The following is a 27,796-nucleotide window of genomic DNA, read 5'->3' on the forward strand; positions in this document are numbered from 1 at the left end:
TCAAAGGACACCAGAAACAAAATTGTAGACCTGCACCAGGCTGGGAAGACTGAATCTGCAATAGGTAAGCAGCTTGGTTTGAAGAAATCAACTGTGGGAGCAATTTTTAGGAAATGGAAGACATACAAGACCACTGATAATCTCCCTCGATCTGGGGCTCCACGCAAGATCTCACACCGTGAGGTCAAAATGATCACAAGAAGGCTGAGCAAAAATCCCAGAACCACACGGGGGGACCTAGTGAATGACCTGCAGAGAGCTGGGACCAAAGTAACAAAGCCTACCATCAGTAACACACTACGCCGCCAGGGACTCAAATCCTGCAGTGCCAGACGTGTCCCTCTGCTTAAGCCAGTACATGTCCAGGCCTGTCTGAAGTTTGCTAGAGAGCATTTGGATGATCCAGAAGAAGATTGGGAGAATGTCATATGGTCAGATGAAACCAAAATATAACTTTTTGGTAAAAACTCATCTCGTCGTGTTTGGAGGACAAAGAATGCAGAGTTGCATCCAAAGAACACCATACCTACTGTGACACATGGGGGTGGATACATCATGCTTTGGGGCTGTTTTTCTGCAAAGGGACCAGGACGACTGATCCATGTAAAGGAAGGAATGAATGGGGCCATGTATCGTGAGATTTTGAGTGAAAACTTCCTTCCATCAGCAAGGGCCTTGAAGATGAAACGTGGCTGGGTCTTTCAGCATGACAATGATCCCAAACACACCGCCCGGGCAACGAAGGAGTGGCTTCGTAAGAGACTAGCCAGTCTCCAGATCTCAACCCTATAGAAAATCTTTGGAGGGATTTGAAAGTCCATGTTGCCCAGCAACAGCCCCAAAACATCACTGTTCTAGAGGAGATCTGCATGGAGGAATGGGCCAAAATACCAGCAACAGTGTGTGAAAACCTTGTGAAGACGTACAGAAAACGTTTGACCTCTGTCATTGTCAATTTTTGAGATAAACTTTTGTTATTGACCAAATTCTTATTTTCCACCATAATTTGCAAATAAATTCATTAAAAATCCTACAATCTGATTTTCTGGATGATTTTTTTTTTCTCATTTTGTCTGTCATAGTTGAAGTGTACCTATGATGAAAATTACAGGCCTCTCTCATCTTTTTAAGTGGGAGAACTTGCACAATTGGTGGCAGACTAAAGAGCAATAGCCAGCAGTTAAAGCTTACATTTTTCTGTGTTGGTCGGCCTCCTCTGTCTAGGGTGGGTAGGTAGTCCTACTCTGTCTAGGGTGGAAAGTTAGTCCTACTCTGTCTGGGGTGGAAAGGTAGTCCTACTCTGTCTGGGGTGGAAAGGTAGTCCTACTCTGTCTGGGGTGGAAAGGTAGTCCTACTCTGTCTGGGGTGGAAAGGTAGTCCTACTCTGTCTGGGGTGGAAAGGTAGTCCTACTCTGTCTGGGGTGGAAAGGTAGTCCTACTCTGTCTGGGGTGAAAAGGTAGTCCTACTCTGTCTGGGGTGAAAAGGTAGTCCTACTCTGTCTGGGGTGGAAAGGTATTTCTACTCTGTCTGGGCTGGAAAGGTATTTCTACTCTGTCTGGGGTGGAAAGGTATTTCTACTCTGTCTAGGGTGGAAACGTAGTCCTACTCTGTCTAGGGTGGAAACGTAGTCCTACTCTGTCTAGGGTGGAAACGTAGTCCCACTCTGTCTAGGGTGGAAACGTAGTCCTACTCTGTCTAGGGTGGAAACGTAGTCCTACTCTGTCTGGGGTGGAAAGGTAGTCCTACTCTGTCTGGGGTGGAAAGTTAGTCCTACTCTGTCTGGGGTGGAAAGGTAGTCCTACTCTGTCTGGGGTGGAAAGGTAGTCCTACTCTGTCTGGGGTGGAAAGGTAGTCCTACTCTGTCTGGGGTGGAAAGGTAGTCCTACTCTGTCTGGGGTGGAAAGGTAGTCCTACTCTGTCTGGGGTGAAAAGGTAGTCCTACTCTGTCTGGGGTGAAAAGGTAGTCCTACTCTGTCTGGGGTGGAAAGGTATTTCTACTCTGTCTGGGCTGGAAAGGTATTTCTACTCTGTCTGGGGTGGAAAGGTATTTCTACTCTGTCTAGGGTGGAAACGTAGTCCTACTCTGTCTAGGGTGGAAACGTAGTCCTACTCTGTCTAGGGTGGAAACGTAGTCCCACTCTGTCTAGGGTGGAAACGTAGTCCTACTCTGTCTAGGGTGGAAACGTAGTCCTACTCTGTCTGGGGTGGAAAGGTAGTCCTACTCTGTCTGGGGTGGAAAGGTAGTCCTACTCTGTCTGGGGTGGAAAGGTAGGTCTCTGTCTGGGGTAGAAAGGTAGGTCTCTGTCTGCGGTAGAAAGGTAGGTCTCTGTCTGGGGTAGAAAGGTAGTCCTACTCTGTCTGGGGTAGAAAGGTGGACCTACTCTGTCTGGGGTAGAAAGGTAGGACCTACTCTGTCTGGGGTAGAAAGGTAGGACCTACTCTGTCTGGGGTAGAAAGGTAGGACCTACTCTGTCTGGGGTAGAAAGGTAGGCTTATGTTTTACGGTCTCCTAACCAATTGTGCTATGTGGTTTTTTTTGCGATATTTGTAAATTATTATACATTATACATAATGTTTCTGCAACCATATCTTACAGAAGAAAAGAGCTTCTGGATATCAGGACAGCGATCAATCACCTCGGATTAGACAAAGATTTCTTCAACAACAACAAGCAGGACTCGCACGATATTCTCCAAACACCCCACAGGGCAGACATCCAGGACGAAGAGCCGGATGCCTCGTCCGGACCCGCAGAAGGCAACTAGGAAAGCTGCCATTACCGTCAATATTACTCTCCAACGTGCAATCATTGGACAATAATCTAGAAGAGGTACGATCACGAATATCCTACCAACGGGACACCAAAAACTGTAATATCCTATGCTTCACGGAATCGTGGCTGAATGACGACATGGATATTCAGTTAGCGGGATACACGCTGCACCGGCAGGATAGAACAGCACACTCCAGTAAGATGAGGGGGGGTGGTCTGTGCATATTTGTAAACAGCTGGTTCACGAAATCTAAGGAAGTCTCTAGATTTTGTTCGCCTGAAGTAGAGTATATTGTGATAAATTGCAGGCCACACTACTTGCCTAGAGAGTTCTCAGCTATACTGTCCGTGGCTGTTTATTTACCACCACAGACAGATGCTGGCACTAAGACAGCACTCAGTCAGCTGTATAAGTAAATAAGCAAACAGGAAACCACCCAACCAGAGGCGGCGCGTCTAGTGGCCGGAGTCTTTAATGCAGGGAAACTTAAATTACTTCTACCAAATCTCTATCAACATGTTAAATGTGCAACCAGAGGGGAAAAAACTAGATCACCTGTACTCCACACACAGAGACGCGTACAAAACTCTCCCTCGCCATCCATTTGGTGAATCCCACCACAAATCTATCCTCCTGATTCCTGCTTACAAGCAAAAATTAAAGCAGGAATCACCAGTGACTCGGTCTATAAAAAAATGGTCAGATGAAGCAGATGCTAAACTACAGGACTGCTTTGCTATCACAGACTGGAACATGTTCAGGGATTCTTCCGATGATATTGAGGAATACACGACATCAGTCACTGACTTTATCAATAAGTGCATTCCCACAGTGACTGTACGTAAAAAACCCAACCAGAAGCCATGGATTACAGGCAACATTTGCACGGAGCTAAAGGGTAGAGCTGCCGCTTTCAAGGTGCGGGACTCTAATCCGGAAGCTTACAAGAAATCCCGCTATGCCCTGCAACGAACCATCAAACAGGCAAAGCGTCAATACGGGGCTAAGATTGAATAATACTACACCGGCTCCTACGCTCGTCGGATGTGGCAGGGCTTGCAAACTATTACAGACTACAAAGGGAAGCACAGCCGCGAGCTGCCCAGTGACACGAGCCTACCAGACCAGCTAAATCACTTCAAGGCAAGCAACACTGAGGCATGCATGAGAGCATCAGCTGTTCTGGACGACTGTGTGATCATGCTCTCCGTAGCCGACGTGAGTAAGACCTTTAAACAGGTCAACATACACAAGGCTGCGGGGCCAGACGGATTACCAGGACGTATGCTCCGGGCATGTGCTGACCAACTAGCAGGTATCTTCACTGACATTTTGAACATGTTCCTGATTGAGTCTGTAATACCAACATGCTTCAAGCAGACCACCATAGTCCCTGTACCCAAGAACACAAAGGCAACCTGCCTAAGTGACTACAGACCCGTAGCACTCACGTCCGTAGCCATAAAGGGCTTTGAAAGGCTGGTAATGGCTCACATCAACACCATTATCCCTGGACAACTGGATCCTGGACTTCCTGACAGGCCGCCCCCAGGTAGTGAGGGTAGGTAGCAACACATCTGCCACGCTGATCCTCAACACTGGAGCTCCATAGGGGTGAGTTCTCAGTCCCCTCCTGTACTCCCTGTTCACCCACGACTGCATGGCCAGGCACGACTCCAACACTATCATTAAGTTTGCTGACGACACAACAGTGGTAGGCCTGATCACCGACAATGACGAGAAAGCCTAGAGGGAGGAGGTCAGAGACCTGGCCGGGTGGTGCCAGAATAACAACCTCTCCCTCAACGTAACCAAGACTAAGGAGATGATTGTGGACTACAGGAAAAGGAGCACCGAGCACGTCCCCATTCTCATCGATGGGCCTGTAGTGGAGCAGGTTGAGAGCTTCAAATTCCTTGGTGTCCACATCAACAACAAACTAGATTGTTCCAAACACACCAAGACAGTCGTGAAGAGGGAACGACAAAGCCTATTCCCCCTCAGGAAACTAAATAAATTTGGCATGGGTCCTGAGATCCTCAACAGGTTCTACAGCTGCAGCATCGAGAGCATCCTGACCGGTTGTATCACTGCCTGGTATGGCAATTGCTCGGCCTCCGACCGCAAGGCACTACAGAGGGTAGTGCGTACAGCCCAGTACATCACTGGGGCAAAGCTGCCTGCTATCCAGGACCTCTACACCAGGCGGTGTCAGAGGAAGGTCCTAAAAATTGTCAAAGACCCCAGCACACCACAGTCATAGACTGTTCTCTCTACTACCGCATGGCAAGCGGTGCCGGAGTGCCAAGTCTAGGACAAAAAGGCTTCTCAACAGTTTTTACCCCCAAGCCATAAGACTCCTGAACAGGTAACCAAATGGTTACACGGACTATTTGCTTTGTGTGCCCCCCCCAACCCCTCTTTTACGCTGCTGCTACTCTCTGTTTATCTTATATGCATAGTCACTTTAACGATACCTACATGTACATACTACCTCAATAAGCCTGACTAACAGGTGTCTGTATGTAGCTTCGCTACTCTTTTTTCAAACGTCTTTTTACTGTTGTTTTATTTCTTTACTTACACACACATTTTTTTTCCGCACCATTGGTTAGAGCCTGTAAGTAAACATAAGGTCTACACTGTAAGGTCTACTACACCTGTTGAATTCGGCACACGTGACAAATAAACTTTGATTTGATATTTGTGGAAATAATAAATGAATGTAGGATAATATAACACAATAGATCTGGTGAAAGATAAAACAAACAAATAAATGTTTGTTTCAATTTTTATGGCATCATCTTTGACATGCAAAGAAAGGCTATACATTGAGATAGGAAGCTGGGGATCATTTAGATTTTTGTCCACAACAGGGTAACAGTGTGTGTGCAAAGTTTCAGACTGATACCTTCAAGAATGAGCGAGGCAAATATTTCAACATTTTGACTCATCGGTCCAGAGCACCTGCTGCCATTTTTCTGCACCCCAGTTCCTGTGTTTTCGTGCATAGTTGAGTCGCTTGGCCTTGTTTCCACGTCGGAGGTATGGCTTTTTGGCCGCAAGTATTTCATGAAGGCCACTTCTTACCAGACTTCTCCAGACAGTAGATGGGTGTACCAGGGTCCCACTGTTTTCTGACAGTTCTGAGCTGATGGCATTGCTGGAAATCTTCCGATTGCGAAGGGAAGTAAGCATGATGTGTCCTTCATCTGCTGCAGTAAGTTTCCTTGGCCGACCACTGTGTCTATGTTCCTCAATGTTGCCCGTTTCTTTGTGCTTCTTCAAAAGAACTTGGACGGCACATCTGGAAACCCCTGTCTACCTTGACATGTCTGCCTGGGAGAGCTTGCTGATGCAGTATACCTTGTGTCTTGTTGCTGGTCTTGCCATGGTGTTTCAGTCTTGCCACCTTGTTAGCTGAGTTTGGCTGTTCCTCAACCAGTTTTATTCCTCTTACACAGCTGTTTCTGTTTCAGTTAATGATTGTATTTCAACCTACATAATTGAATTGATGATCATTAGCACCTGTTTGGTATAATTGTTTAATCATACGCCTACAAAATCCCTGACTTTGTGCAAGTGTACCGACAAGAATTGATGCTGATTTGAAGGCAAAGGATGGACACACCAAATATGGATTTGATTTTCCTTCTGTTCACGCACTTTGCATTTAGTTAATTGATAAATATAATTTATTAACGGGTCTATTTTTGAAGCATTCTTACTTTACAGATTTTTTTTTACACCTGCCTAAAACTTTTGCATATGTGTATATATGTATGTGTGTGTGTATATGTACAGTATATCACAAAAGTGAGTACACCCCTCACATTTGTGTAAATATTTGAGTATATCTTTTCATGTGACAACACTGAAGAAATGACACTTTGCTACAATGTAAAGTAGTGAGTGTACAGCTTGTATAACAGTGTAAATTTGCTGTCCCCTCAAAATAACTCAACATACAGCCATTAATGTCTAAACCGCTGGCAACAAAAGTTAGTACACCTCTAAGTGAAAATATCCAAATTGGGCCCAATTAGACATTTTCCCTCCCCGGTGTCATGTGACTTGTTAGTGTTACAAGGTCTCAGGTGTGAATGGGGAGCAGGTGTGTTAAATTTGGTGTCATCGCTCTCACACTCCCTCATACTGACTGGTCACTGGAAGTTCAACATGGCACCCCAGTACAAAGAGCTCTCTGAGGATCTGAAAAAAAGAATTATTGCTATACATAAAGATGGCCTGGGCTATAAGAAGATTGCCAAGACCCTGAAACTGAGCTGCAGCACGGTGGCCAAGACCATACAGCGGTTTAACTGGACAGGTTCCACTCAGAACAGGCCTCGCCATGGTCAACCAAAGAAGTTGAGTGCACGTGCTCAGCGTCATATCCAGAGGTTGTCTTTGGGAAATAGACGTATGAGTGCTGCCAGCATTGCTGCAGAGGTTGAAGGGGTGGGGGGGTCAGCCTGTCAGTGCTCAGACCATACGCCGTATACTGCATCAAATTGGTCTGCATGGCTGTCGTCCCAGAAGGAAGCCTCTTCTAAAGATGATGCACAAGAAAGCCCGCAAACAGTTTGCTGAAGACAAGCAGACTAAGGACATGGATTACTGGAACCATGTCCTGTGGTCTGATGAGACCAAGATAAACTTATTTGGTTCAGATGGTGTCAAGCGTGTGTGTGTGTGGCGGCAACCAGGTGAGGAGTTCAAAGACAAGTGTGTCTTGCCTACAGTCAAGCTTGGTGATGGGAGTGTCTATATATATATATATATATATATATATATATATATATACACCATGGAACCACGCAGCCGTCATACCGCTCAGGAAGGAGACACGTTCTGTCTCCTAGAGATGAACCTACTTTGGTGCGAAAAGTGCAAATCAATCCCAGAACAAAAACAGTGGACCTTGTGAAGATGCTGGAGGAAACAGGTATAAAAGTATCTATATCCACAGTAAAACGGGTACTATATCGACATAACCTGAGAGGCCGTTCAGCAAGGAAGAAGCCACAAAATAGCCATAAAAAAGCCAGACTACGGTCTGTACGTGTGGACAAAGATAGTACTTTTTGGAGAAATGTCCTCTGGCCTGATGAAACAAAAATAGAACTGTTTTGCCATAATGACCATCATTATGTTTGGAGGAAAAAGGGGGAGGCTTGCAAGCCGAAGACCACCATCCCAACCGTGAAGCACGGGGGTGGCAGCATCATGTTGTGGGGGTGCTTTGCTGCAGGAGGGTCTGGTGCACTTCACAAAATAGATGGAATCATGAGGGAGGTAAATTATGTGGATATATTGAAGCAACATCTCAAGACATCAGTCAGGAAGTTAAATCTTGGTCTCAAATGGATCTTCCAAATGGACAATGACCCCAAGCATACTTCCAAAGTTGTGGCAAAATGGCTTAAGGACAACAAAGTCAAGGTATTGGAGTGGCCATCACAAAGCCCTGACCTCAATCCTATAGAAAATGTGTGGGTAGAACTGAAAAAGGGTGTGCGAGCAAGGAGGCCTACAAACCTGACTCAGTTACACCAGTTCTGTCAGGAGGAATGGGCCAAAATTCACCCAACTTATTGTGGGAAGCTTGTGGAAGGCTACCCGAAACGTTTGACCCAAGTTAAACAATGTAAAGGCAATGCTACCAAATACACTCAATTAGTATGTAAACTTCTGACCCACTGGGAATTTGTTGAAAGAAATAAAAGCTGAAATAAATAATTCTCTCTACTATTCTGATATTTCACATTCTTAAAATAAAGTGGTGATTCTAACTGACCTCAGACAGGGATTTTTTACTAGGGATGAAATGTCAGGTAGAGTGAAAAATTGAGTTTAAATGTATTTGGCAAAGGTGTATGTAAACTTCCGACTTCAACTGTAAATGAAAAGAATGTTGGGATTATGAATCCTCTTCACAATAACAAGTGATTAACACTGTACTACTGATAAAGGTATAGTAAGCAGAGGCAGATCAACCCCTTGATGTAATGACTCACACTAATGGAAGAAAGTGTGAATTCTAATATTATAAAAACAGTTTATTGATTTCAGCACCAAAGTCCATTATGAGATCTGGGGAATTCACCATCGTACATTTCTCATCAGGGAAGATACTGTACCTTCATATCCCATGCTGACACATTCATTATGATTAGTTAACATTAGTCATTTTGATAACAAGTCAAAGCTTAATTAACTTTGACACCAGAGTTAACACTTAAGTAGGGTACTTCCTTACCTGTGGTGAAGGTTGTTGACACCAGTTGACTTTGCTTTCCATTTTCCAGCATAGTGCAGACAGTTACTGAGTATTCAGTATCACGTTGCAGGTCAGAGAGAGTGATGCTGTGTGAAGATGTGGTAGTGATGTGTGGTTCTGTCCCTGGACACTGGTAGGAGATCTGGTAATGATGTTGGGTTTGGTCCAATCCTGGTGGCTGGTTCCAGCTAACAGCAGCTGATGTGATGCTTACCCAGTCAACAGTCAGCTGGTCTGGAGCAGGAAGTACTAAGGGAAAATACACTCTTGTTATTGCAATAGATTAACTCCAGAAATATATTACAGGACAAGAAGAACAAGAATAGTAGTAGAGAAGTACAGCTTGCAATTAATTTAGATATGGGAAGAAATAAGTTAAAAACCAGAACTCGCACAACAGAAGTTGGATTTGTAAGCGAGTGAATGGTATTGATAATAAGGATTACATGGTGAAAATCAAACCTCTCCGAAATGAAAATTGATGGTCCTCCCAAAATTTATTTTACCTAAACCCTGCCTGGATGTTAAAAAATGACCCCCAATATACCCCAAATAATAATTATCATGAAGTGGATAGGAGAGAACATGTACCGTTTACCCTCAGTTATTGGACAGACCAGAGCGCCATATATGCAGTTTTAGAAACTGTTCTTCGTCCTGTAAGCATTGCTAGGCAATGCAGGTATTTATGATAGTGCACAGGGCTGCAGGCCAGAAGGTTGTGGGTTCACAGACCACCGTGGATAAGAATAGATGCATGCAATGCTTTTACAATAAAGGAGATATTTCCACCCCTATCATAATTTTCCTTCTATCAAGATTTCATGCAATACTACATTTTTCATAATAGCAGAATCTTTTTAATACCACACAAATGACAGATATTACATTCAACGTAAACAGAGAGATAGGCCTGTGTTCATCTTATCATATTTCTCCAATGCCAAATCATTGTGTCTTGTTTGCAACGAAACTGTTTGAAAATGATTAAATCTGAGACATCATTAGGAATCTGCGCAATTAGGCCTACCTTTCCACCCCAGACAGGAGGCCTACCTTTCCACCCCAGACAGAGTAGGCCTACCTTTCCACCCCAGACAGAGTAGTCCTACCTTTCCACCCCAGACAGAGTAGTCCTACCTTTCCACCCCAGACAGAGTAGTCCTACCTTTCCACCCCAGACAGAGTAGTCCTACCTTTCCACCCCAGACAAAGTAGGCCTACCTTTCCACCCCAGACAAAGTAGGCCTACCTTTCCACCCCAGACAGAGTAGGCCTACCTTTCCACCCCAGACAAAGTAGGCCTACCTTTCCACCCCAGACGGAGTAGGCCTACCTTTCCACCCCAGACAGAGTAGGCCTACCTTTCCACCCCAGACAGAGTAGGCCTACCTTTCCACCCCAGACAGAGTAGGACTACCTTTCCACCTCAGACAGAGTAGGCTTACAGACACAGAAAACTGTACGTTTTAACTGCTGGCTACTCTTCTTCCATGGCTTAACCCAACGTGAAAAGGTCATTACTGTTTCCCTAAAAACTGTCTGCGTTTAAACTACTTCATTATACATAAAGTGACAAGTGGAAGAATTAGATTACTTCCAAAGCAAAGTCTATTTTTTGTCTCCTCGGTTATAGAAGTTTGTGGCTCAGTCTGACTGTTGAAGTAACAAAACAATGATATCTCCTTTTGCATTGGAGTCACTTCTTTCCCAGGTATTTTACAGCTTGTTTCTAACATAAAGCATCACGGAACAAGGGACTGTTATAGATCACTTTATATAATCGGATCTGATTTTTAATTTGTTTTAAATCTTAAGCGAACAAGGGGTAGGCTTGTGCTTTTTGCCATTTTCTTTAATAAAACGTAGGCCTATGGAATACCCTCTCATACACCCTCAATTAGAGTCTTGGTTTTAACTTAACAGCCCTACACTGTTACAGAGGTAGACTATATATTTATTTATCTTGGTACTTTTTACCCCTTTTTCTCCCCAATTGGGACTTACAGCCTTGTCCCATCCCTGCAACTCCCACACGGACTCGGGAGAGGTGAAGGTCGAGAGCCATGCGTCCTCCAAAACCCGACCCCGCAAAGCCGCACTGCTTCTTGACACACTGCTCGCTTAACCCAGAAGCCAGCCACACTGATGTGTCAGAGGAAACACCGTACAGCTGCCGACCGAAGTCAGCATGCATGCGCCCGGCCTCCACAAGGAGTCGCTAGAGAGCGGTTGGACAAGGACATCCCAGCCGGCCAAACCCTCCCCTAACCCGGACGACGCTGGCCAATTGTGCGCCGCCTCATTGGTCTCTCAGTCGCAGCCGGCTGCGACACTGTCCGAGATCGACCCCAGATCTGTAGTGACACTTCTAGCACTGTGAAGTGCTAGACCGCTGCACTACTTGGGAGGCCCTAGAGGTAGATAATTTAAAGAGTGCATGGTGGGTGGAGGAATTGACTGACAAACACATGGAAATAGCAGCATATAGGCCTACCGGTTTGACAGACTTTTTTAGGCTCTCTTATTTATTAAATAGGAAGAAATAGGCTCCAACACAAAGCCCTCTTGTTGTTAGTAAAGTCTTGTTTAAAATGAAGACTGTTGAAATGACTTATGCCTACTGGAATGTACCTACTTTCAGCACCATGAGCTGTCCACTTCAGATTGAATTTGCAGCGGCTGCTTAGTCAAGTTTCAGCACCACAATGTAAATTACGCAAATCTGGCTTATTGTGAGGTCAGTAACTCTGATAAATGCATCATGGGAAAGAAACATGTTGTTTTCAATAAAATCAATTATAATAGTAGCAAGCTATCAAAGTTGACCTTTGATCCTCCTCATATTTGCACTCTCCTTCTCAAACTGAACAGAACATAGGCATAGTGCAGCCTAGTTTTATTTACACCATCCCAGCAGCTATGCTTCTCTGAGCATGCACTATTGGCTATTGATCATTTGATTGAGACCACACTATATAAACTATAGGAGCACTTGATATTGCACACCCAGCGGAAAATCAGAGATGAGGGGCGGCATCGGGCACATATTGCTATATAGCCTAATAAGAAACTAATTCTAAAATACTAAAGAAAAAAAAACAAAGAAAAAATACTAAAACCTTCCCTTAACTAAATTGAAAAGCATGACCCTCTCATCTGTCCTTAATATAATAATAAATGAAGAATTTCTTCAATATCCATTTAGCAACGGCGCTGAACAGGTTCTAAATTGCTATCACCACGCCCGCCCCAAATTAAAAATATATATAAATGAAAAGAATGCTGTGAATATAAATCCTCTCCACAATAACAAGTGTTTTACACTGTAATACTGATAAAGTTAAAGCAATCAGAGGCAGATCAACTCCTTGACATAATGACTCACAGGAATGGAAGAAAGCATTAATTCAGAGTTTACTTAATTATAGCACCAAACTGCATTATGAGATCTGGGGAATTCACCATCATATATTTCTCATCAGGGAAGATACTGTACCTTCATATCACATGCTGACACACCCATTATGATAAGTTAATTTACATTACAATCATTTTGATAACAAGTCAAAGCTTAATTAACTTTGACACGAGATAATACTTAAGTAATGTAATCCATTACCTGTGGTGAGGGTTGTTGACACCAGTTGACTTTGCTTTCCATTTTCCAGCATAGTGCAGACAGTTACTGAGTATTCAGTATCACGTTGAAGGTCAGAGAGAGTGATGCTGTGTGAAGATGTGGTAGTGATGTGTGGTTCTGTCCCTGGACAGCGATAGGAGATCTGGTAATGATGTTGGGTTTGGTCCAATCCTGGTGGCTGGTTCCAGCTAACAGCAGCTGATGTGATGCTTACCCAGTCAACAGTCAGCTGGTCTGGAACAGGAAGTACTAAGGGAAAATACATTGTTAGTGCAATAGTTTAAAATCCAGAAATATATTACAGGCAAGAAGAAGAGTAGTAGTAGTAAAATAGAAAAGGACAGATGGTAATTCATTTTGAAATAATCTAAAAACAGAAGTCACACAACAGAAGTTGGATTTGTAATGTAACAGAAATTAAGGGTTTCACTACATTAATATCTGACGGCACTGCACCTCTGCAAAATTTGTACAATCACAATATTTCCCAGTTTCCCATTCCTAATCTTACCTCCACTTCAAGTTTAAACTCCTTTAGCTTTAGTAAAAAAGTCATGGCGGCTACAAAAGACGACACTACAGGTGACATTTTTACCCGGACACGAGCATTAGCGACGGAAAAAGCCTCCAAGAAGAAGCTAGCTTCAGAAAAAACTAGCACCATTAGCCAGGAGCAATTTGGGCATTTTCACTTAGAGGTGTACTCACTTTTGTTGCCAGCGGTTTAGACATTAATGGCTGTGTTGAGTTATTTTGAGGGGACAGCAAATTTACACTGTTATACAAGCTGTACACTCATTACTTTACATTGTAGCAAAGTGAAATTTCTTCAGTGTTGTCACATGAAAATATGTGAGGGGTGTACTCACTTTTGTGATATACTGTATATCTATCTTTCTGAGAAAGGAGGCTCCTCCTGTACTCCTTTCTCCCTCTTGAAAAGCTCACTTATGACCTCCACAAGAGACAGCCCAAGTTTGATAGACTCTGGTCTCCACTAGTCAACTATATTTCAAATGATATAGTGTGAATGGGGTGATTAGGGAAAAGAGCAGATGCATGTTGTGTAAGGTGCTGTAAAATCTAAAAACTAATGATTGGCTCGTCGTCTCAGCGAAGGCTAGAAATAGCTAATAAGAACCTTGATAGTGCTGCTGCAAGTTTTACATATGTTTATTTTTTAATTGTTCTTTGTGTGTATGTGTACATGTATGTAGGATGTGTGTGTGTGTGTGTGTGTGTGTATATATATAAACGTATATATAAATATAAATATATATATATAAAAAAATTAAGCCTGTCACATCTGTGAATGCGGAATGTGTTTTGTTGTTGGTTGATTGAAAAACAACTTTAAATTGAAAATAATAATAAAACATGTATACTGTGCTTATAAATCCTCTCCACAATAACAAGTGCTTTACACTGTAGTACTGATCAAGTTAAAGCAAGTAGAGGCAGATCAACTCCTTGACATAATGACTCACAGGAATAGAATCAAGCATGAATTCAGATATTATTAAAACGTTTATTGATTTCATTACCATCTTGCACGATGAGATTTGTGGAATTCCCCATCATATATTTCTCATCAGTGAAGATACTGTACCTTTACATCCCATGCTGGTAGAAATCTGTCGTTCTGCCCCTGAACAAGGCAGTTAACCCATTGTTCCTAGGCCGTCATTGTAAATAAGAATGTTCTTAACGGTCTTGCCTAGTTAAATTAAAAAAGATAATGCTGACACATCCATCAGCATTAGTTCATTTACATGTTAGTTATGTTAATACACTTTAACACCAGACATAATTTTTCAGTAGAATACTTCCTTACCTGTGGTCAGGGTTCTTGACACCAGTTCACTTTGCTTTCCATTTTCCAGCACAGTGCAGACAGTGACAGAGTACTGAGTACCACCTTGCAGGTCAGAGAGAGTGATGCTGTGGGAAGATGTGGTAGTGATGTGTGGTTCTGTCCCTGGACAGTGGTAGGAGATCTGGTAATGATGTTGGGTTTGGTCCAATCCTGGTGGCTGGCTCCAGCTAACAGCAGCTGATGTGGTGTCCACTGAGTTAACAGTCAGCTGGTCTGGAGCAGGAAGTACTAGCGGAAAATACATTGTTGTTAGTGCTACAGTTTAACTCCAGAAATACAGTGCATATTACAGGAGGAAAATAACAATAGTAGGTGAAAAGTAGAATAGGCCAGCTTGCAATTACTTTTGATATGGGATGAAACATGTCAAACAATGTATAGAATCAATCTTTAGGATACTTTTTACATAAATCTTCAATAATGTTCCAACCGGAGAATTCCTTTGTCTTTAGAAATGCGATGGAACGCAGCTACCTCTCACGGGGGCGCGCGTGATCAGCTCATGCCACTCTGCCAGACCTCTCAGTCAAACAGCTCTCTTTCTCTCCCCCTTCACAGTAGAAGCCTCAAACAAGGTTCTAAAGACTGTTGACATCTAGTGGATGCCTTAGGAAGTGCAATATGACCCCATAGAAACTGTATCTTGGATAGGCAAAGACTTGGAAACCTATAAACCTCAGATTTCCCACTTCCTGGTTGGATTTCTTCTCAGGTTTTTGCCTGCCATATGAGTTATGTTATACTCACATCATTCAAACAGTTTTAGAAACTTCAGAGTGTTTTCTATCCAAATCTACTAATAATATGCATATCTTAGCTTCTGGGCCTGAGTAGCAGGCAGTTTACTCTGGGCACCTTATTCGTCCAAGCTACTCAATACTGCCCCCCAGCCATAAGAAGTTAAACAAATGCATAAGACATGCGGGGATAATATAGGGAAACAACAAGCAGAAGGAAGTAGATACAGCCAGGGTGTGGCTGTCTGAAGCTGGGAAAAGAGTAGGAAAGGATGTAAAAATGAGACTGGACCCCAGGACTGGGGGCAGCAGTTATTTTACAGTGGGCAGTAGACGGAGAGTTTCGAAACAAACCTAATCAGTTATGTAATAATCTCAGGGATTATTATCATAGACATGCTGATTTTTCTAAAATCCATGAATGTAAGCAGGGAGTCAGTGAAACAGTCAGTCAGTATTTGGAAGTGGTAGTAGGCAGACGAAGAAGGGCTCCCCTGCCCTATGCTGAGCCCGAAGGTGACCGCGATGGTTTGGGAGTAGTAGGAGGAGGAGGGGGGCCAGAGGAGAGCAAGATAGAGAGCAGCAAGACACAGAGACAACGAGAGAGCAAGAGCGGAGAGAGAGAGCAAGAAAGAGAGTAAGAGAGAGAGCAAGATAGAGACAGAGATAACTCGAGAAGTTCAGAAGAGAGAAAGAAGAAAGGGAACTTAAAGAATTCAGAAAAGAAAAGGAAGAAAGGGAATTAAAATTACTCCGAAGAGAGAGAGGAAGAGGAGAGACTAAGAAAGGAAAAGGAAGTCAGAGAGAGGGATTTTAATTTAAGAAGCAAGTGGATAAATGGAAGTTAGAAAAAGAAGGCAAAGAAAGAAAATTTAATTAAAAGGGAGAGAGATCAGAAGGAATTTGAGGAGAATGAGAGGGAGAGACTGGGATTGAGGAGCAGGAGACCTGGAGCGTTACGAAGGTTAGAATCTCATAATAAGCCAGGATTGAGAGAAGATAGAAGTGACACAGAATGGTTAGATGACGATGAGGCGATACCCCAATTCCAACTCATAGCCTTACACAACCCCAGAGCTGGAGACGGAGCACAACCAGACACGATAGAAGTCTATACTGCATGGACACATAGGGATGAGGCAGGGGCAGTAGAAGGAGTCGCACATCCTAAGACAGGAATAGAGGGATTCAGAAAATATTTAGAGGGTCTTGTGGCCAGTTTCAAATTGAACATAGAAGAACTGGAAAGGGCAGTCAGACAGAGAATAGGAAAATACAGGGGGAGTGAACGGACCATCTGAGGAATGGCTGGCATTGGGGGAAAAGGTTAATCAGTTACTGAATGGAGACCAGCATGGTTAATTTATAGACAGGTATAGATGAAAACTGAATTGAAGAAGCGAGAACTTAACCTGGGGCCCACTTAGAAGTGGGGCCCGATTAATGACAGGATGATGTGTTTTTAACTTAGGAAGAGGAGTTAGAAGCTATACCCTCCGTGTTATAGTCCCAAGGACCCGTTGATGTGGGGTTAATTAAAGGAGTTATTTTAGTATAAGTAGTCCCGAAGTCCAATTATAGATTTTATGAAAAGTAATATTTGTCTAGGCTAGATGAAGAAGCCCGCGCTATGCCAATATGCCTATAATTGGTGATAGCCGCAGCCAAAGCAGTTCAAGATTCGGTATTAATAGTCCTATACCGTGAATTGACCCTGCAAGTTCTATATGCTGTTTCAATTTTATTACTAGAATATAAAATGGCTTATATGTTACCGGTCCGATATCTATTTTGTATGATATTACTGTTAAATGTCTAATTTTATCTAATATTATAGAGGGATCTACTATCCTAAATCCAGCGATTTTGTTGCCCATCGAGAGTGATGGAGAAATATACAATTGTATTGAAGTAACTGAGAAGGTTGTATTATCCAGACCTGATCTGACGGACCTGTCTCTGCCAGACAAAGAAATTACCATGTTTGTGGATGGTTCTTTATGGAAAAAACCCAGATGGTACAAACGCGACTGGATATGCAGTGGTTTCAGAAACTAAGGGGTTAGACGCTGAACCATTGCCCAGAAATGATTCTGTACAGCAGGCCGAGATAGTAGTGTTGACCAGAGCCTGTGAAATAGGAAAGGATAAAAAGGTTATTATCTATACAGACAGAGCGTATGCATTTAATATTGTATGTGTATTCACAGCACAATGGAAGAATCGGGGCATGGTAACCACGTTGGGAAAACCAATCACTCATGCTGAATTGATTTTAGACCTATTAGAGGCAGTATTGTTACCTAAGAAAATAGCGATTATCCCTAGAGTTGGTTTATTAGGATCTATCTCTGCATGCTATCAGATAATAGCTTCTCATGCTTTCGCCGAAAAGCATTTTACAAATCTGACATGTTGGCTAGATTCACAACGAGTGTAGCTTTAATTGAGTACCTTGCATGTGTGGTTTAATGAAAGTTTGAGTTTTATCGAGTACTACAGGTGGCGCTCTGAAATTTCACGGATTTTGGTTCCTGTACAGGAACCAAATTCCGCATCATCCCTAAGAGGTTTTAATGTGACTGACTTAGGTTTGGAACCACAGGAGAAAATTCTTAACCTCACACACCTATAACTGATAAATGGTGGGCATGTACCAGCAAAGGATGCATACGACACACACTACCAAAAGGATGGTTAGGTACTTGCGCCCCAGTATTATTAGTGCAACCAGATAGAATTAGTCAGAGGCCAGTTGTGGGAAGCTCAACTAGGAAAAAGAGGAGTCTTGATGTCAGGGTTGTCATAAAGAGGAGACCAAGGCGCAGCGTGGTAAGCGTACTTTCTTACTTTATTAAAGAATGAAACACTGAACAAACTAAACAAAACGAACCGTGAAGCTAATATGCCTAGTGCAGACAGGAAACTAAACATAGACCAAGAACCCACAAAGACCCTAGGCAAAATGGCTACCTAAATATGGCCCCCAATCAGAGACAACGATAAACAGCTGCCTCTGAGAACCAATTCAGGCAACCATAGACATATAAACACCTAGACTTACAAAAAACGCTAGACATACAAAAACCCTTAGACAATACAAAAACTAACAAACCACCCTCGTCACATCCTGACCTAACCAAAATAATAAAGAAAACAAAGATAACTAAGGTCAGGACGTGACACTTGACCTGGATGGGAGTAGCCCGGTTTGGATAGACGCTATTGGCATTCCTAGGGGAGGTCCAGATGAATACAAGGCTATGAATTAAAATGTTGAAGGTTTTACTATTACATTCTTCTGTTGGGTGACTATAAATAAAAATGTGGATTGGATCAATTATATATATTATAACCAATAATGATTTGTGAACCAGACTAGAGATGCGGTGAAGGGGATCTCTGACCAACTATCCGCCACCTCCCTCATGATCTGGCAAAATAGGTTGGCTCTCGATATGTTATTAGCAGAAAAGGACGGAGTCTGTAGGATGTTGAAGGTTCATTGCTGTACTTTCATCCCAAACAATACTGCACCAGATGGGACAGTTACAAGAGCTCTAGCAGGGTTAACGGCTCTAAGTGAAGAATGGGCTGAAAACTCAGGGGAGGATACATCTGTGACTGGGTGGTTCGATTAAATGTTTGGTAAATGGAAAACTATAGTAGCTACCATTTTGAGGGCTGCTATTGCAGGTATGGGTATGCTTGTATTATGTGGTTGTTTTTTATTCTTTGTGTCCGAGGCTGGGTGAGCAAGGCGTTGGAGAATGCAGTGACTCAGCAGATGGTGAGGTACGGACCTATTCCAGGCTCCGACCAATGGGATGAGCACTACATGCCCCCAGGCCTGGTGGACACTGATGATCCCTTTGACGGCGATAATTTACAATTAGATTAAACTTTTCTTAGTTCTGACGTGTCAAGGTTATAGTGAAAACTTGAATGAAGAGTTATAACTGGAAGTAGAAATATAATTATACCCAGATGATGTATATACATTTAACAAGTTGGATTTAGTATAATTACATTCTCCAAATAAAGATGAATGTATCAGTATGGAAAATTTAGTCAAAGGGTGGTTTGATAGAAGAATTTGTATGTTTTAAGATAATGACTAAAGTATTCCACCCTGAAACTGTAGCTCCAGGTGGTATCCGATTTTAAGTACCTTGGCATCATACTTGATTCCAACCTCTCTTTTAAAAAGCATGTGAAAAAGGTAATTCAAATAACCAAATTCAACCTAGCTAATTTCCGATTTATACGAAATTGTTTGACTACAGAGGTAGCAAAACTGTACTTCAACTCTATGAAGCTCCCCCACTTAACATACTGCTTGACTAGTTGGGCCCAAGCTTGCTGTACAACATTAAAACCTATTCAGTCTGTCTACAAACAGGCTCTCAAAGTGCTTGATAGGAAGCCCAATAGCCATCATCATTGTCACATCCTTAGAAAGCATGAGCTCTTGAGTTGGGAAAATCTTGTGCAATACACCGACGCATGTCTTGTATTCAAGATCCTTAATGGCCTGGCTCTCCCTCCACTCAATATTGTTAAACAGAAAACCCAGACATATGGCAGCAGATCCACAAGGTCTGCCATGAGAGGTGACTGTATAGTTCCCCTAAGGAAAAGCACCTTTAGTAAATCTGCATTCTCTGTGAGAGCTTCCCATGTCTGGAATAAACTGCCATCAGACACACATAACTGCACCACATATCACACTTTCAAAAAATGCTTGAAGACATGGCTAAAGGTCAATCAGATTTGTGAACATGGTCCCTAGCTGTGTGTTGCCGCTTTCCATGTTGTCTGTTGTCTGTAGCTTGTGAGGTGTGGAAACACTTTGTTGCTTTTATGAATTTTGTCTTGCTGCCTTTTGTTCTGTTGCGCTGTCTGTATGCTACGTCTTGCTTGTCCTATGTTGCTCTGTCTGTATGCTATGTCTTGCTTGTCCTATGTTGCTATGTCTTGCTTGTTCTATGTTACTATTGTCTATATTGTAATTATTTTTAATAACCTGCCCAGGGACTGCGGTTGAAAATTAGCCGGCTGGCTAAAACCGGCACTTTTACTGAAACGTTGATTAATGTGCACTGTCCCTGTAAAAATAAAAAATAAACTAAACTAAACTATAACTGTGTGAAATGTATTAGAATTATAAGACTATAATCCAATAATGTGTGTGTAAGACAAGTTAAGACTAAAACATTGTGTTATTATTTAGCAATATGAGAAATGTATAGTTGAGACAACAAAGGACAACTGAACTGTCTACAGACGACCTTGTCATAACTCTGAAAAGAATAACAGTAAAGAGGCCTCCCCAACCTAGGGAGGGGAGTAACTGTTAGAAACTGCTAGGCTTGCAGAAGAGAATGAGACATGCTGCAGAAGGGTAATAAACTATGTACGTGAACTGTGGAAAAATACAGGCCACCTAAAAGCGAGGTGGAGTTTCTCGTGACACTCTCTCCCACTTGATTAGAATATTCCACGACAGTCGCTGCACAGCTATTTTCAGGTCTCTCCAGAGAAGTTTGATCGGGTGCAAGTCCGGGCTCTGGCTGCTCATGTTCATCTTTCCCTCGATCCTGACTAGTCTTGCAGTCCCTGCTGCTGACAAACATCCCCACAGCATGATCTTGCCACCACCATGCTTCACCATAGGGACAGTGCCAGGTTTCCTCCAGATGTGACATTTGGCATTCAAGCAAGTTCAAACTTGGTTTCATCAGACCAGAGAATCTTCTGTGAGTCCTTTAGGTGACTTGGCAAACTCCAAGTGGGCTATCATGTGCCATTTACTGAGGAGTTGCTTCCGTCTGGCCACTCTACCATGAATACCTGATTGATGGAGTGCTGCAGAGACAGGTGTCCTTCTATTACTAAATATTAGGATATTTAGTAAGCTCATCATTATGCTCCGGGCCCTGGGTCTGAACCCCACCCTGTGCAACTGGGTCCTGGACTTCCTGATGGGCCGCCCCCAGACGGTGAAGGTAGGAAACAACACCACTACGCTGATCCTCAACACAGGGGCCCCACAAGGATGCCCCCTCTCCTGTACTCCCTGTTCACCCATGACTGCGTGGCCACACACGCCTCCAACTCAATCATCAAGTTTACAGACGACACAACCGTAGTAGGCCTGATTACCAACAATGACGAAACAGCCTTTACAGAGGAGGTGAGGGCCCTGGCGGAGTGGTGCCTGGAAAATAACCTCCCCTCAAAGTCAACAAAACAAAGGAGCTGATCATGGACTTCAGGAAACAGCAGAGGGAGCATGCCCCTATCCACATCGACGGGACCGCAGTAGAGGAGATGGAAAAGCTTCAAGTTCCTCGCCATACACATCACTGACAATCTGAAATGGTTCACCCAAACAGACAGTGTGGTGAAGGCACAAGAGCGCCTCTTCAACCACCAGGAGGCTAAAGAAATGTGGCTTGGCCCCTAAGACCCTCGCAAACTTTCACAGAAGCACAATTGAGAGCATACTGTCGGGGTCCATCACCACTTGGTACAGCAAATGCACCACCCGCAACCGCAGGGCTTTCCAAAGGGTGGTACTTCCAGGGCACCTACAGCACCTGATGTCACGGGAAGGCCATAAAGATCATCAAGGACAACAACCACCAGAGCTACAGCCTGTTCACCCCTCTATCATCTAGAAAGCGTGGTCAGTATGGGTGCATCAAAGCTGGGACCGAGAGACTGAAAAACAGCTTCTATCTTAAGGCCATCTGATTGTTAAATAGCCATCCCTAGCCAGCTACAACCCGGTTACTCAACCCTGCACCTTAGAGGTTTGCACCCCATCTACTTAGACATGGAATCACTGGTCACTTTAATAATGGAACATTAGTCACTTTAATCATGTTTACATGCTGTTTTACTAATTTCATATGTATATACTGTATTTTAGTCAATGCCACATTGCTCATCCTAATATTTATAGATTTCTTAATTCATTATTTTACTTTTAGATTTGTATGTAGTGTTGTGAATTGTTAGATACTACTGCACTGTTGAGCTAGGAACACAAAGCATTTCGTTGCACCTGCAATAACATCTGCCAAATATGTGTATGCGACAAATAACATTTGATTTGATGCTAGCACTGGGTGAGCATATTCTAAGTGATGTTTTCTAATGTGACTTTTTGACACAAATTAGCTACTTTCGTTGTTGGTAATCAAGCCCACTACTGTTGTGTCGTCTGCAAACTGGATGATTGAGTTGGAGGCGTGCATGGCCACGCAGTCATGGGTGAACAGGAAGTACAGGAGGGGGCTGAGCACACACCCTTGAGAGGCCCCAGTGTTGAGGATCAGCGAAGTGGAGATGTTGTTTCCTACCTTCACCACCTGGGGGCGGCCCGTCAGAAAGTCTAGGAACCAATTGCACAAGGCGGGGATCAGACCCAGGGCCTTAAGCTTAATGATGAGCTTGGAGGGTACTATGCTGTTGAATGCTGAGCTATAGTCAATGAACAGCATTCTTACATAGGCATTCATCTTGTCCAGATGGGATATGGCAGTGTGCAATGTGATGGCGATTGCATCGTCTGTGGACCTGTTGGGCCGATATGCAAACTGGAGTGGGTCTAGGGTGGCAGGGAAGGAGGAGGTGATATGATCCTTGACTAGTCACTCAAAGCACTTCACGATGACAGAAGTGAGTGCTACGGGTCGATAGTCATTTAGTTTAGTTCTTTGCCTTCTTTGGTACAGGAACAATGGTGGCCATCTTGAAGCATGTGGGGACAGCAGACTGGGATAGGGAGCGATTGAATATGTCAGCCAGCTGGTCTGCGCATGCTCTGAGGATGTGGCTAGGGATGCCGTCTGGGCCAGCAGCCTTGCGAAGGTTAACACGTTTAAATGTCTTACTCATGTCGGCCACGGAGAAGGAAAGGCCCGCAGTCCTTGGTAGCGGGCCGTGTCGGTGGCACTGTTTTATCCTCAAAGAAGGTGCTTAGTGTCTGGAAGCAAGACGTCGGTGTCCGTGATGTGGCTGGTTTTCTTTTTGTAGTCAGCAATTGCCTGTAGACCCTGCCACATACGTCTTGGCATTTCACTTGTTTGATTACCTTGCGGAGGCAATAACTACACTGTTTATATTCGGCCATATTTCCCGACCTCTTTCCATGGTTGAATGTGGTGGTTCGCGCTTTCAGTTTTGTGCGAATGCCGCCATCTATCCACGGTTTCTGGTTGGGGTAGGTTTTAATAGTCAGTGGGTACAACATCTACAATGCACTTCCTGATAAACTCATTCACAGAGTCAGCGTAAAAATCGATGTTATTGTCTGAGACTTCACGGAAAATTTCCCAGTACACGTGATCAAAACAATCTTGAAGCGTGGATTCTGATTGGTCAGACCAGCATTGAATGGTTCGAATCACGGTTACTTCCTGTTTGAGTTTCTGCCTATAGAACAGTATGAGCAAGAGGGCCTTGTATGCATCGCGGAAGTTAGAGTAGCAGTGGTCGTGTATTTTGCTCAAGCGGGTAAAACACTCAATGTGCTGGTAGAATTTAGGTAGCCTTGTTCTCAAATTAGCTTTGTTAAAATCCCCAGCTACAATAAATGCAGCCTCAGGATATATGGTTTACAGTTTACAGTTTACATAGAGTCCAATGAAGTTCTTTGACGGCCATCGAGGTATCTGCTTGGGGGGGATATACACGGCTATGACTATAATCGAATAGAATTCTCTTGGGAGATAATGTGGTTGGCAATTGCTTGTAAGGAATTCTAGGTCGGGTGAACAAAAGGACTTGAGTTCCTGTATTTTGTTACTGTTACACCATGAGTCATTAATCATAAGGCACATATCCCCACCCTTCATCTTACCAGAGATATTTGTTTCTGTTGTTTGTGACGCATGAAGAAACCCGGTGGCTGTACCGACAACATATCCCGAGCGAGCCATATTTCCTTGAAACAGAGAATGTTACAATCTCTGATGTCTCTCTGGAAGGCAACTCGTGCCCTAATTTCGTCCACCTTGTTGTCTAGAGACTAGACATTGGTGAGTAATATGCTCGGAAGTGGTGGGTGTTGTGCTCGCCTTCTAAGTCTGACCAGGAGGCCGCTCCGTCTCCAATGTCCAGGGTGGAAGTCCGAACAAAGGATGCTCTTTGGGATAGACATATTCCTGGGCGTAATTTTGGTAAGTAGAAGTCGTTCTTATATCCATTAGTTCTTCCCAGCTGTATGTAATAACACTTAATGCAATTGTGTTAGTGGTCCGTAGCTTATGCCTGCCCATACCATAACCCCACCGCCACCATGGGGCACTGATGCCCACACGACGCCATACACATGGTCTGCGGTTGTAAAGCCGGTTGGACATACTGCCAAATTCTCTAAAACGATGTTGGAGGCAGCGTATGGTAGAGAATAAAACATAGAATTATCTGGCAACAGCTCTGGTGGACATTCTTAGAGTCAGCATGCCAATTGTACACTCTCTCAAAACTTGAGAAATCTGTGTTGTTTGACAGCACAAGGTCCACCTGTGTAATGATCATGTTGTTTAATTATCTTCTTGATATGTCACACCTGTCAGGTGGATGGATTATCTTGGCAAAGGAGAAATGCTCATTAATGATGTAAACACATTTGAATCTTTGTTAAATCTATTCAAGAAAAGTCCAACTGAAAAATGTCAATAGTAGAATTCTTCTGCGAAGTCCTGGGGAATTGTTTTCTGTACTACATCTGGAAAATGTTAATAAAATGTTCATGTTTCAATGTAACATTCTGTGTTGTGTCCATCAGTTAAGCATGTTCATAAAGGCTCTTAATTAACAACTACATCAATTAGTCATCTAACAGACTCCCATCCAGAGCAACACACAGAAGCAACCAGGGCCAACGCCCTGCTCAAGAGCACGTCAACAGATCTCCCACAAGGTCAAAACCAGCCAGCCCTCAAAGACCCCCCCCCCCACACACATACACAGTTAATTACCATGAAGTGCTTTGCTATAAACACCTTATGAATGGGAAAATAGATTGGACTTAATAATATTACCCATAATAATATTAGAGAATGCGTTATGGATATGTAGTCAAAGTAAATCGTTATTGACTAGTTAATTTACATTAGTTACACCAGACATAATTTTTAAGTAGAATACTTCCTTACTTGTGGTGAGGGTTGTTGACACTAGTTGACTTTGCTTTCCATTTTCCAGCACAGTGCAGACAGTGACAGAGTACTGAGTACCACCTTGCAGGTCAGAGAGAGTAAAGCTGTGTGAAGATGTGGTAGTGATGTGTGGTTCTGTCCCTGGACACTGGTAGGAGATCTGGTAATGATGTTGGGATTGGTCCAATCCTGGTGGCTGGATCCAGCTAACAGCAGCTGATGTGGTGTCCACTAAGTCAACAGTCAGCTGGTCTGGAGCAGGAAGCACTAAGGGGAAACATTATTGTCAGTGCTACAGTTTAAAGTTATTTAATATTCCCATTAGTTTTATTTTTTCCCTTATAGAATGGTAGGCCAAATAGGCTTGGATGCATTATTTGCAGTTTATTTGCAATTTGCAGAATTGATGACATGTTGGCAGTAGCCTACCTGACTTTCTGCCTGTAATGCTGAAAGGCCACTTAATCCTGAACATTGAACGCGTGGAATCTGTTGAAAAACCCTATATTAATGTGTTTTCACAACCTAATATATTTCATTAAACTGTTGACAGCCCCTCTCTTTGCACGCTCGAGAAATGAATGAAGGAGAGAGAGAGGGAAGAGGTGATGGAAACACTGTGGTGAGATATTCTGGGGCTAAAGGAATGAAGGAGAGAGAAGAGGTGATGGAAACACTGTGGTGAGATATTCTGGGGCTAAAGGAATGAAGGAGAGAGAAGAGGTGATGGAAACATGGGGTGAGATATTCTGGGGCTAAAGGAATGAAGGAGAGAGAAGAGGAGATGGAAACACTGTGGTGAGATATTCTGGGGCTAAAGGAATGAAGGAGAGAGAAGAGGTGATGGAAACATGGGGTGAGATATTCTGGGGCTAAAGGAATGAAGGAGACAGAGAGAAGAGGTGATGGAAACACTGTTGTGAGATATTCTGTAGTTAAAGGAATGAAGGAGAGAGATAGGGAAGAGGTGATGGAAACACTGTGGTGAGATATTCTGTAGCTAAAGGAATGAAGGAGAGAGAGAGGGAAGAGGTGATGGAAACACTGTTGTGAGATATTCTGGGGCTAAAGGAATGAAGGAGAGAGAAGAGGTGATGGAAACACTGTGGTGAGATATTCTGGGGCTAAAGGAATGAAGGAGAGAGAAGGGAGGTGATGGAAACACTGTGGTGAGATATTCTGGGGCTAAAGGAATGAAGGAGAGAGAAGAGGTGATGGAAACACTGTGGTGAGATATTCTGGGGCTAAAGGAATGAAGGAGAGAGAAGAGGTGATGGAAACACTGTGGTGAGATATTCTGGGGCTAAAGGAATGAAGGAGAGAGAAGAGGTGATGGAAACACTGTGGTGAGATATTCTGGGGCTAAAGGAATGAAGGAGAGAGAAGAGGTGATGGAAACACTGTTGTGAGATATTCTGGGGCTAAAGGAATGAAGGAGAGAGAAGAGGTGATGGAAACACTGTGGTGAGATATTCTGGGGCTAAAGGAATGAAGGAGAGAGAAGAGGTGATGGAAACACTGTGGTGAGATATTCTGGGGCTAAAGGAATGAAGGAGAGAGAAGAGGTGATGGAAACACTGTGGTGAGATATTCTGGGGCTAAAGGAATGAAGGAGAGAGAAGAGGAGATGGAAACACTGTGGTGAGATATTCTGGGGCTAAAGGAATGAAGGAGAGAGAAGAGGAGATGGAAACACTGTGGTGAGATATTCTGGGGCTAAAGGTAATGTTTCAGCCTTTTAATTAAAACAATATAAACTTGAGGTGTTCCGGCACCTCCCAATTTACTAATTAAGCACTGAATGTTGTGATAAAAAATACTCTCCACGATAAAATGTGTTTTAAACTTTACTACTGATAAAGATAAAGCAAGCAGAGGAAGATCAACTCCTTGACATAATAACTCACAGGAATGGAATCAAGTATGAACTCAAATATTATTAAAACATTTATTGATTTCAGCACCAAACTCCACTATGAGATCTGGGGAATTCACCATCATATATTTCTCATCGGGGTAGATATTGTAACTAAATCCCGTGCTGACACATCCACTATGATTAGATCACTAACATTAGAGTCATTTGTATAAAGTTATATAAATGTTGGCACCAGACATAATAGTTCATATGTAGAGTACTTCCTTACTTGTGGTGAGGGTTGTTGATACTAATTTACTTTTCTTTCCATTTTCCAGCACAGTGCAGACAGTGACAGAGTACTGAGTGCCACCTTGCAGGTCAGAGAGAGTGATGCTGTGGGAAGACGTAGTAGAGATTTGTGGTTCTGTCCCTGGACAGTTGTAGGA

At 43.2% G+C, this 27,796-nt stretch overlaps 1 protein-coding gene across 1 annotated transcript in view; it reads right to left on the minus strand.

Annotated features, from left to right (window-relative positions):
- The window catches only part of LOC115119794 (interferon-induced very large GTPase 1-like), an 87,741-nt gene that overhangs the window by 18,611 nt on the left and 41,334 nt on the right, over nt 1–27,796 (minus strand). Inside the window, exons 9-14 of the mRNA XM_065003570.1 lie at nt 27,637–27,796; nt 25,919–25,978; nt 25,487–25,756; nt 14,536–14,805; nt 12,681–12,950; nt 9,038–9,307 (exon numbers count right to left, since the gene is read on the minus strand). The exon at nt 27,637–27,796 is cut by the window's right edge and continues 110 nt beyond it. Coding sequence (XP_064859642.1) covers nt 9,038–9,307; nt 12,681–12,950; nt 14,536–14,805; nt 25,487–25,756; nt 25,919–25,978; nt 27,637–27,796 — 1,300 coding nt within the window. The remainder of the gene's footprint in view (nt 1–9,037; nt 9,308–12,680; nt 12,951–14,535; nt 14,806–25,486; nt 25,757–25,918; nt 25,979–27,636) is intronic.

This window comes from Oncorhynchus nerka, linkage group LG18 (assembly GCF_034236695.1).
Source record: "Oncorhynchus nerka isolate Pitt River linkage group LG18, Oner_Uvic_2.0, whole genome shotgun sequence".
In the NCBI taxonomy this organism is placed as follows: Eukaryota; Metazoa; Chordata; class Actinopteri; order Salmoniformes; family Salmonidae; genus Oncorhynchus; species Oncorhynchus nerka.